This window comes from Rhinolophus sinicus, linkage group LG01 (assembly GCF_036562045.2).
Source record: "Rhinolophus sinicus isolate RSC01 linkage group LG01, ASM3656204v1, whole genome shotgun sequence".
Classification (NCBI taxonomy): Eukaryota; Metazoa; Chordata; class Mammalia; order Chiroptera; family Rhinolophidae; genus Rhinolophus; species Rhinolophus sinicus.
Genome location: NC_133751.1, coordinates 206680826 through 206692588, shown reverse-complemented (window position 1 = coordinate 206692588; position 11763 = coordinate 206680826). Strand labels below are relative to the sequence as shown.

Sequence of the window (11763 nt, the reverse complement as noted above, 5' to 3'; positions counted from 1 at the left end):
TTCAGGGTGAGTCGGGACGGGACAGCCAGCAGAGAGGACCCAAAGGAGAAACGGGAGACATTGGGCCCATGGTATGACACTCCCCGTTCCGACACACGCTGTGCTGAGGGCCAGAGACCAAGCTCACGCTGGCTCGTTTCCTGCCACAGAGGCCGTAGATGCGGTGACCGTCAGGGTGGTGGACATAAGAGGTCAGGCGCAGAGGGCCCCACCCCTCTGAAGCCGATGGTGTGTCCCCATGAAGGAGGGCCCCGCTGGGGAGCGGAAGCAACCCTTCCAGGAGGGGTTTCTTCTCTGCAGAACTGGTGCCCCTTAGCTATTCACGGGCAGTGCTTGTCAAGCCCAAGACTGTGGAGGTGGGAATGCACCTCGTCTGATGCACCCCACAAGTGTCCGGCCTCCCCATGTGGATCCATCCCTCTTCCTGTAGTGTCTTGTGCAATATTGCCATGTTGGACGGTCTTCTCTGCAGATGAGACTCTCATGTCAATTTTCTTTCCCACACCAGGGTCTCCCCGGGAGAGATGGGGTGTCTGGAAGTCCTGGAGAACCCGGGAAGGATGTGAGTGACTCTTAGGGCTTTGGGGGGCTCTGCTGTCATGTTAGTAAGTGCCACCTGAATTGCCAAATGCTGCCTAGGGCAAAGTTACACAGCAACTTTTTATGAGGGAATTTCTGAAACCGCTGTCACCCAAATCTGCTGCTTAGAGAAACCGCTTTTGTACCATTTGCTCTGTGCTTCTTTTTTCCTTCCTCCAGGCCTGCTTCCTTGCCCTCCCAAAAAACATAGTGATGTAATATCTTTGCTGCTTTCAAATATTTGGGCCACTAAATATTTAAAAAATCCAAACAAAACCATGAACCCGAGTTGAGGGGTGGGGTGAGGGAACGAGGGGCAGCAAGGCTGGTGGGGTTGGATATTCATTGCTGGTTTTATAATTTTTTTTTTTTTGTGCTGCTGTAACGCATGTAATGAAATCAGGTTTCCATTTTCCGGGGAATTGCATCTTACCGCTGCCATTTCAAGGAATGTCAATTGCAGAATAGCTCATTTTTTGAGTCTAGGATGCCTAATGTTGGAGTCTTGATGAAGAGTTGTAAAGCCAAAGCAACAGAAATGATCTCTTAGGAAGTTGTTTGAAAGCCTCCAGGGCCCAGAGGCACTCAGAGCTGAGACCTGAAGCTGGTAGATGGTCCCTGCATGGGGAGAAGTGGTCTGGAATTTGTAAATCCTCAGGGGCAGTTCCGGAAGCTGGTGGGTGCCCATGGCAGGTCTCGGCTCAGAAACTGGCTGGGGCTGTGCAGCCAAGAACAGGGCACCCTCAGGCATTTCCCCAGGGACAGTGACAGACTTGTCAAGGGACCAGCAGCTGGATGGTGGGAGGGGGTGTGCAGGCATGAGGGCTTTTAAAAGAAACGACTCTCATCCTTAATCAGGGGATGCTGTGGGCATAATTTTACCTTTAAAATTCGGAAGAAGACTTAATATTTGAAAAGGCTATCTTTCAAGTCTTGAGTATTATTTTTGAATAATGCTGCCGAGCTATGTAATGACAACACAGTGAGGAAGGACTCAATTGTTATAACGTACTCTGCCACTCAGTTTGTGAGCAGAGGCAAAACTCGTTTTCCGGAAATGACTTACAATGTAGTTGTGCATACAATTCATTTTAATTCTATGCACAAGGTGGAAATTTGGGTTTGAATTTGATGCAGTCCCTTGAAGGCCCTCGTAGACTCAGTTGTTCCCTTCGCAGCAGGGTGAGGCCTGGTGGTATGGCCTCTACCCCTTCCCTAGGACCTTGCTGTGACAGGCTTGTGCCCAGATGAGACGTGTCCTTCCACTGGGCTACCCCACTCCTCACGTCAGGCTGCCGCTGGCCTGAGCGATGAGTCATTGAGCTGATGGCCTCTTGTCATACTCGAGTCTGTCCCATTTGGAAGGGGCCAGCCAGCTTGCTACTCTGTGGAGGAGCCACCCGGCCCCACCCCTCCCTCACTTGCCCATGGAAGGAAGCCAAAGGCTTCCATTCAAGAAGCTGCCACTACCGTGAGTAATGGCAAATGATTGCCACTGGGCTGGTCCACTGGGAGTGGAGGATGTGGTTCTTGGGTTTATGCAGCAGTGGGCCGAGCCCTGGAACCAGCTGGTTGTTACACTCTCCAGAATGCCAGCTCCTAACCTTGCAGAGACATACCCAGGGTGTTCCCGTGCTCCCATCCCAAACCTTCCCACTCAAGAGGAAGCGATCACAGCGTGGGAATGACTGGGTCGCTGATGGAGTGAGCCCTCATTTATTTGGACTAAGGGCTACCTCTGGAGCCTGGAGGAAAGTGTGGCCAAGTCACGAGCCCAAACTAAGCACTCCTGGGCTTGTCAGGTTCACGTGTGTGCACTTGGATTCTGTTCACTGAGGATGTGTTATAGTTGGCCAGGAGGACTTGGAGAGGTTGGGACTCCCTTCAATCATAATGAACGTATTTCATTACCTCTCCCTACTGTTAGGAAAATGGTAGAAAAGCAGACAGCTTGACATTCCCATTTCACATTCCGTATTTGAAATTGGCTGAGATTGTGCAGCCAGAAGGAGTCATTATTTTGCTTGGCAGGTTTGCAGTAATTCTCAAAACTTCCGTTTGGGTGACTAACAGGGTAGCGTGGAAGCAAAACTTTCCTGAGATGAGGGCAGGAAGCAGGGTGTCTTTTTATGTGTTTCCTCGGGGCTGACTGGGCACAGGGTCTGGCACACAGCGGGTGCCAGAGGAACGTGTGGGCTGTCACACAAAGCCCCCAGGCTCCGTCCCCCGTGTCCCCTCACCGGTTGCGTGACTTCTTCCACAGGGCGGCTTTGGACGAAGAGGACCAGCGGGAGCTAAGGTGAGCCTCTGAGCTGGCACCTTTTTTCTGTCATTGTAATGTAAGTCACCGTGTGCTCTCAGGGGACTGTCTGTAAGGGGCACAGATGCCACCCGCCCATAGTTAAAACAGTCTCTCCTTTGCAAGCGAGGCTTACGGCACCTTTTGTCCCATTTCCTGAAAGTTAGCCTCTTCTAAAAGACTTGTGAAAAATGATAAACGGGAGCTGGGGGTGCAAATAAGGGAAACAGGTGGAGGAGGCAGTGCCCCGGGCGTCTCTCCTCTATAATGTGTTCACTTACCTGGTCATTAGAACGTGACAACATCTAGGTGTGTCAGTCTTCTCACCTGGGCAAGACAGGTTTTGGTCTAAAAAAAAAATCCTATTTCACAAAGCCATCTTGAAGAAAAGATGGGGCAAGAGTGAGAACTGGTGGTAAGAATGCAATTCTGGCTCCACTTCTTAAATGTCTTACCCTGGAGTTATCGGGTCGATGGCTTCCAACCCCCTTGTAGAGCAGGGATTGTTGCCCTGTCCCCTCGTCCACACACGATTGTGGAACAGAGAGCTGACGTTGGTATAAACCATCCTGACTCCTCCCTGCATCTTCTCTCTCCTTTCAAAGGGCAACAAGGGCGGTGTCGGCCAGCCGGGCTCTGTGGGAGAGCAGGGGACACGAGGTGCGCAGGTCAGTATCCCCCCCACCCCGTGTGACTGCACGCCTTGTGATGTTTCCTCAGACGCTCTCGTGTTTTCCTTAAATTGAGGTGACAGTCAGTTTCACAAAACTGAACACAACATGAACCATCGTAAAATGAACATGAGCACATTTACAAGGTTGTACGACCATGGCCTCTATCTAGTTTCAAAACATTTCGTCACCCGAAGGAGACCGTGTGCCCATCAAGTAGTCAGTCCTCATCTTCCCTCTCCCCAGCTCCTGGCAACACGAATTTCCTTTTGGCCTTTGTGGATTTGCCTCTTTGGACATTTCATATAAATGGAGTCATTTACTAGGTGGCCTTTTGTGTCTGGCTTCTTTCACTCACATCATATTTTTGAGGTTCACCATGTTGAAAGGTGTGTCAGTGCTTTGTTCCTTTCTGTGGCTGAGTCATGTCCCACTCGATGGATGGACCATGGTTTATTTATCGATTCATCGGTTGATGGACACTTGGGCTTTTGCCCCTTTCATAGACTGGGACTAGCACTGCTGTGAACTTTCTGTAAAGCTTTTGTTTGAACACTTATCCCTTGTGTTTTTCTAAACTAACTTCCCCACTCGCGTTCTGGGCTGGGCTGCTGCTCGTACCACTGAGATAGCAGCGTGGCCAGCAGAAGCGAGGCTCTGGGCTCTGTGGAAATGCAGATGCCACTGAGCTTCCACGAGTGCTGCCTGCACACAGCACTTACACTGGCCTTTTACTTCTGCAGGGCCCTCCTGGTCCCACCGGCCCTCCAGGCCTGATCGGTGAGCAAGGCATCCCGGGGCCTCGGGTGAGTTGCTGTGGGTCCCACCCTGTTTAGCTCAGTGGGTGGCATGGTGCCCAGCAGGCTGAAGACAGACCGTCCCCGTAGCCGAGTCTTTGGCAGCACCGACCCTGGGTCAGTCCTTGCAGAGACGGGTTAGTTTACCTGCGGAAGGAAGAGCCCTTTCTCTTGGTGCCCCGGGGACTTCTAGGGCCAGTGGTGCCCCTTCTGTACGTGGACCAGCTGGGTGGTTGGTGAAAGCAGGCGGTGCCTCATCTCACAGGTCATGGGATGGAACTGCCTACAATCGAACCAAATCTACAGAAATGCTCAGATTATGCCAAACTGTTTCATATTTGGCCCCTGGAGATTGGCGCTGTGGCTTGGCATTTTTGTGTACGAGGTCCCCATCCTCAAGTGTGACACAGAAGTCCCTTAAACCTGGTGTGACTGCAAACTTCCACGTCTGTCCTGGCTGTCAGCAATGACTAGCAGACGTGCTGTTCCAGCCGAGGTGGGATCGGTGCCCGGCATCCTGTACCTGCTGTCCCTTTTGCATGACACACGTTCAGGGAGCCATCCTGTCACTTGTTACAGAAAATAGCGATGACTAAGACCTGATAATGAACTACCTAACAGCACGAACATATTTCGTCGTGCAGGCAGGAGCTTGGTGAGAGTTGTTTGCTTAGAAAGTCCTTTCCAAGTTTGAAATCTGATAAATATCTATTTTTTAAAAAGATTTTATTGAGGAAGGGGAAGAAGACTTTTTGGGGAACAGTGTGTACTTCCAGGACTTTTTTTCCCAAGTCAGGTTGTTGTCCTTTCAACCTTAGTTGTGGAGGGCGCAGCTCAGCTCCAGGTCCAGTTGCTGTTGCTAGTTGCAGGGGGCACAGCCCACCATCCCTTGCGGGAGTCGAACCGGCGACCTTGTGGTTGAGAGGACAGGCTCCAACCAACTGAGCCATCCGGGAGCTCAGTGGCAGCTCAGTTCAAGGTGCCATGTTCAATCTTAGTTGCAGGGGGCACTGCCCACCATCCCTTGTGGGACTCAAGGAATCGAACTGGCAACCTTGTGGTTGAGAGCCCACTGGCCCATGTGGGAATTGAACCGGCAGCCTTAGGAGTTAGGAGCATGGAGCTCTAACCTCCTGAGCCACGGGGCCAGCCCTAAATATCTATTTTAAAGCTTTTTTTTTTTTTTTTTTTTTTGGGTCAACATTTATTTCAGCTCTGATTAGTCAATTTAAGACAGAGTAGGGGTGAGCCAAAGCTCTTAGTAGTTACCAATCACAGAAAGCCGGTCTCGTCTGGTTTTGCCATTCATTAGGGCCGTTTCCGGGCTCTGGGTGCTGTCTCGCATGGCGGGACGCTGATTCAGCACTCACGCAGGAAAAGTGCACACAGGTTTCCACACCTGTCCAGTCACATGTCACCGTGGAGGTGTGGGGCGCGAGAAGGAACAAAGCCGTGTACGTGAAACCCACAATGTGTGAAAACTGGCCAGAACGGTCACACTCATATTTTGGGTTTGCACAAGCCATGTCCACGCGTGTTTGCACGTGGGTCTGCAACACCGTGCGTGGTGCTGAGTGTGGCTGTGACCTCTGGGGGTGTGGGGGAGGCGTGGGACGCAGACACAGGCTTGGAGGGTGAGCGTTGCACTGACCCCCCTCTCCTCCTGCTCCAGGGAAGTGGAGGGACCCCAGGTGCTCCTGGAGAACGTGGCAGGACCGGGCCTCTGGGAAGAAAGGTTTGTCTTGATGACGGTCGAGCTCATTTCCTGAGGTCAGGACTGGCCAGGCCTTAAGTGGCCTCCCCCTCACTTGTCAGCCCGCCCACCTGCTGAGTTCACACACCTTTCTCCTCACCTCCGGCCTTTCCCAGCCCCGCCCGCCCTGTTGGCAGCTGGCTTGGCATTAGGGTCCCTGCCCCTACCACAACTTGTGCCACTGGGGTGACTTTCTTGTCGCCAGAACAAACCCGCTGGCAGCCGTGGATGATCTGATCTGTTCATGCCACAGCATGTGAACATAGCGCAGCGTCCTCGAGCCATCAGAGCAGATCTGTGGCACTTAGAGCACCCGTATTGGGCTGAGCACAAGCCCCTAAATGCTGGCAGTGCAGCCAGTAGCTGTGCCCACCACGTTTACTAGTCCAAGAACCCCAGGTGGCTGTGATGGCTGTCTGAGAACCTGCCACCTATAAGCCTTGAGAAAACCCACAACTTCTCATAACCCATCTGAAAGGGCAGCATTTCCTCCATTCAAGAAATGTGTTCATGTGAGGCCCCTCCTATCGGTGGGGTTGTATTTTCTGCTGAATTCAGCCCACCGACTCTCGTGGCGTTTCCTTTTCCTGTTTCTCTTTCTCTCTTTTCCCCGTCAGCATGTCCCGATGCCACGTTAATGAAAAAAACCAAACACCAACCTTCTTGGATTCTTTAGGAGGAGTCCACCCAGGAACATAGCAATTTAAAAAACCATTTGTATCAAAATCTAAAAGGTGAAGTTAGCAGCTGGCAGCAGCCCTACCGGTGGCACCACCTAGAATGAAGCAGGGCTTGGAATCGCATTTCAAATCCATCCCAGACCCTCAGGGATCTCAGCCTTGTTTCTTGTGTGTAGGGTGAACCTGGAGATCCAGGACCAAAGGGAGGACTCGGGAGCCGGGGGCCCCGTGGGGAGACGGTAAGATCAAAATATATTGTCGCTGACTCTCTTCTGAAAGACTCAGTAAGCGGGGAGGTGTGGCCATGTGCTGGTCTAGTCTGTGTCTTTGCAAATTGGGTTTGTTCCAAGGAGAGATGACGTGATGCTTGCTTTTTGGGTCGTTGGGGGTGTGATTGAAAATAGTGACAACTGTTGCTTATGATAAGCAAATACACTTCAAAATAAGTTTTATTTCATTGGGGTGGGAGGAGTGGGTAAAGACATTATTTTCCGAGTATGTGAAGGTTGAACCACCTTTATTTCCGGTCTTGCAAATGCTTTGTGAGCACGATTAGTTGGAGCTTCACTGCAAAATAAATACATAAATATCCTTGGGTTAAAATAGGATTGGGTTTGATAACATCTCAATCCAGATTAGAGCAGTTTCCTTTGAATGAGACATTCTAGGAATTGCAATTATGACCTTGATAACACATTTTAAAAACTGTTATTTAAAATATCTAACTGCTCACCAACAATAATTGTCTAGGATACATTTCTATACCAGAAAAGGAAATCTACAGAACATTGAGAATTTTTCTAAAATGAGTCAGTATACCTAAAAACTCTATAAATGGACCTTGTTGATCTGACTTATAATCCCAAAGCTTTAAAATATTTATCTTCTGTATTTATCATCTCTACAGCTACTTGAAGTTTTAAGAAACTCCATGTCTGTTACTCTCAGTCTTAGAAGCAGAGGGAAAAAAACCAGAATTTAAAATCTATTCACACCATTACGGGAACAATCTTCCTGGTTCTGTTTCCATAAATTTGGGAGCAATAACTGTTTAGCTGTTGGTGTCCATTTAAAACTGTACATTAACTAAGTAGCATGTTCCATGTATGTTTTAGAGATATTAATGTCTATTTTACCTAAATTCTTGTGATTCTTTTGAAATAATTAATTGTGTCCGTTTCTGAAAGCCACCCATGAGAGCGTGATAGGGACGGATCTTAGCATCCCTGGAGGGGGTGTTTGGAAAGAAGGCAGTCTCCTGGCGTGACCGGGAAGGAAGGGAAGGGGCGGAGAGGCGAGGAGGCCTGAGCACAGAAGACTCAGGAGGTAGGAGAAGTGCAGTCCTGTGTTCTTGCTTTGAAGTAGAATCAAAGACTCATAGATGCATAGAGTCAAGGTGACCTTCAATAGTCCTTGCAACTCTAAGATTCCCAGGTTCGATGAGTCTCTGATTCCACATCCAAGCAGTACCTTCGCCAATAGCTATAAGAACGTCTTTCCGTTGGTAGTCCACCAGCACTGTTTTGCCAAAGGAGTCCTTTAATCCCCTGTTACAGACACAGTCTTGTTTACACCTGGAGGATGGGGTAAGACTAGGAACAATTCCTTGATCTGTACCTCAATCTGGGAACATTTCAGGGACTTAAGCACCCTCTGCTCATGGCTCTAGACAGAGGTGGTTGTGGCGTGCCCAGCACGGTGGCCTGCAGTAACGCTCTCTCTCTACAATTAGGGAGATGACGGGCGAGATGGAGTTGGCAGTGACGGACGCAAGGGCAAAAAAGTACGTACTTCAGACATGTACTTTTTAAAGAATCATTTCTGAAAAGTTTCTTGGAATATAGTGAATTTTTCTTCTTGAGGACTCTGGATATATATTTTTTCTGCTCAAGAATCATTTATTTTAGATGAATTTAAATTGAGACCAAAATTGAGTCATTTGTGTATCTTTCATAGGGAGAAAGAGGATTTCCTGGATACCCTGGTCCAAAGGTAAATATTCCCCTAGTGGTAAAAAGATCACCATGTTTTAGGAGAAAACAATGTGCCCATGGGCTGTGAGTCAGAATATCTTGGTTCTAGTATTAGGTCAGCCGCTTGTGAACCCAGTGACCCTGGGAAAAGCCCCACCCTCTCCGTGATGCTCCCACATCTGTCAAATGGAAATGAGAGTATGCACTTGTCATGGTGCTTGTGAAGATGAAATGAAACAACCTGCAATGAAATACTCTGTAAACCTTAAAATGCTATCATCTACATATCATCATTACGGGTTCAATAAGCTAAGGCTGAGTCTGCAAAAGACACAAATGCACTAGTTACCCAGTGGAAAAGGAAATCAAAGTCGGCCATTTGGCTGCCCTGGGAAGTGCGGTCAGATGCCCCAGGGACCTCAGCGAGACCTTTCATGTGCCACTTCCTGGCTCTCTTCCCAGGGAACCTCTGGTGAGCCAGGAACAGGGGGAGCTCCAGGCCCCAAAGGCATCAGAGGCCGAAGGGTAAGTCTGCCTTCACCATGGCTGCCGGTGGGAATGGGAATGTGTGTGATAGTGTGATTGAACACTGACCCCTCCATTGCTTCTTTGCACACTATTCTTTGCCTGCAACCTGGCGATGACAGTATAGGGTGCGAGAAAAGGAATCCTAAGCCGGAGGGCAGTCTCCTTAGGACTCCCTGTGGTTGCATCTGTGTTGTCCTTTTTCTGCCATGTCCCCCTGGTGGGGAGGGCCCAGGAGCCCCTTTCTCTAACACCTCTCAAGAGTCACTAGTCCGTGGTCCACGCCCAGAGTGTCGCCATGGGCACTCAGGTCTCAGAAGGAGTGATGGTGATGTCTCTGTGGTCATATTTGGTCTTCCCCACCAGACGGTGAGGCGACAGGATTTCATGAGGTGCAGGATGTGCTTACAAGGTTCCCCGGCTCAGAGGCGAGCCAGGCTGAGACCACGTGCTCCTCTCCTCCCACCGTGAAAAGACTCATCTTCTTCCTCAAGCCACTTTTGGCTCTGGATGACTCTCTTCAGTGGTGGATATTTACTTGTCTTTTGAAGAGTGCACTGAGTCTTGAGTTAGCAAATCGTGGTCTAGATGTGGGTAAAAGTTCCCAAAAGTCATTTTTAGCTTAAAGTGTAGTTAAAATCATAGTAGTGATCCTGTTAATTTGCTTCACGAAGACAGTCAAACTAGATTGTTTACTACTCAAGATAGGGTTTTAAAACTTTGGTTATCCAGACCAAACAGTGATCTAATTACGTGTCAGCTACTGGTTTCTTTGTGTCCGTGGATAGTCTTATTAACGGTCCTTAGGCAAGCTCTGTCTTACCTTAACCTGCCAGAGAACATAGCCGTGGGGAGTTGCTTGTTAGTTTCGTTAAGGCCACTTGTCCCTAAACTTGAATTTTGGACACACAAGTTCCCTGACAGTGCGAGATTCCTGGTGGTGATGGGGGCTGTCGGATTAGATCACCTTCAGCCCCTTTCCAACTGCAGGAGTTGACGATTTTCCTTCTTCTGCCGCGATTGACCAGTGCTTGTTCTGCCCCTTCTAGGGAAATTCAGGACCTCCAGGCACAATTGGGCAGAAGGGAGACCCTGGATACCCAGGACCATCTGTAAGTACCTACCCAGTTCCGATTAAGCGCCTGGGGGTGGGGTGACAGTCTTCACATGGTCCCTGAAAACTTGCCACTGTCTCCTTTCCTCACAAAAAAGGTGTGCTCCATTTTTGTTGTTACTGTTTTTATTTTTGTTTTCTAAACCACTTCCCTTCTGATACTACAATGGAGCAAAGAGCTTTTGAGTTTTAGAGTAACAAGAAAGTTTTAAGACAAGTTTCATGTGGAACTCTGTAGTCTAGGGCATATTGCAATTTCCTGGTGTGATTTCCTTGTTTGAGGCTTGTGTAGGGGAGACACAAGCAAACAAAAGAGAACATGTTTTAATACCTCTTGATTGCATCTCGTGGAAGGCGTGTGACTATGTCAGACCTCAGTTTGGGGAATGCTTTCTTTGGGCTATAAAACCCCCAGGGGAGCCACTGCTTCACGGTTTAGAACCTGCTAGTCGTCCGTCCTGCCACCGAGGATGCCTCTCTGTAGCCCTCCATAAAATCTCTTCGTTACTCACAGCTTTGTTTCCTTATTTGAATTTCTCCCTTTACTGTCTTCCAATGTTGAAATTAATGAGGTTCAAAGAAGAATGGACAAGGTAACTCAGGACATGGAAGATCACTGCTAGAAGGAAAGGTTAAGGGATTACATGGGTTGGACCCAGGAGAAGAAGGCCGAGTCAGGGGTTCAAATGAGTGAAGCCTTTAGTGGGAGATCGATTCGCCAGGTATTATGGGAGGCGAGCGGGCAGAAGCAGCCTTATGGAGACACCCACGGGGCCCACAGGAGACTGCCTGCCCAGCAGGGTGGACACATATTGGGGTGAGATGCCGAGGGCGGTGGAGGGTCTCCCCTGGAGCATTCAGCCAGGATAGGACGCTGTAGACCTGGAGCTGACGGGAAGCTAAGTGACCCCACTGTCCTGGGAACAGGATGTCCCCGGTAGCAGGTGAAAGGGCATTCTTCCTTTTCTCTGAAGAAGTGGGTTCGGACTCACATGCAGATGTGTGGTTCACGTGGCTTTGTAATGAGCTTCCAGGTTTTCATGGTGTGGAGCTATTTACCTCGCAGGTGAAATAATTTTGTCCCCAAAGTCTTCCTCTTTTTGCTCTTTGAGCGGTAAAATCAAATTCATAGGGAGAGCTTGAAATGATCAAGGGCAGCCAAGGTCCCCTTCTGCTTCCTCTGACATGTTTCTGTGGGCCAAGGACCGTGCCTCGCGTCCCACGTCCCACACCAGCCTCTGCTCCCTTGTTTTCCAGGGTCACAAAGGCAACAGAGGCGACTCGATCGATGTAAGTTGCTTGTGGGCAGCACGAATCATTGTCCTGTAAGCCTTTTTGTCTGCTCTCCTCACACCTTCTTTCCTTTCCTTTT

General features: G+C 49.4%; 1 protein-coding gene across 5 annotated transcripts in view; it reads left to right on the top strand.

Moving 5' to 3' along the window:
- Positions 1 to 11763, top strand: part of COL6A3 (collagen type VI alpha 3 chain) — an 80055-nt gene that overhangs the window by 47624 nt on the left and 20668 nt on the right. For all 5 annotated transcript variants that reach the window (XM_019740939.2, XM_074315604.1, XM_074315601.1 and 2 more), the window contains 12 exons: positions 6 to 71; positions 509 to 562; positions 2843 to 2878; positions 3484 to 3546; positions 4293 to 4355; positions 6019 to 6081; positions 6956 to 7018; positions 8512 to 8562; positions 8736 to 8771; positions 9215 to 9277; positions 10327 to 10389; positions 11649 to 11681. In XM_019740939.2, the coding sequence (XP_019596498.2) occupies positions 6 to 71; positions 509 to 562; positions 2843 to 2878; positions 3484 to 3546; positions 4293 to 4355; positions 6019 to 6081; positions 6956 to 7018; positions 8512 to 8562; positions 8736 to 8771; positions 9215 to 9277; positions 10327 to 10389; positions 11649 to 11681 (654 nt within the window). The remainder of the gene's footprint in view (positions 1 to 5; positions 72 to 508; positions 563 to 2842; positions 2879 to 3483; positions 3547 to 4292; positions 4356 to 6018; positions 6082 to 6955; positions 7019 to 8511; positions 8563 to 8735; positions 8772 to 9214; positions 9278 to 10326; positions 10390 to 11648; positions 11682 to 11763) is intronic.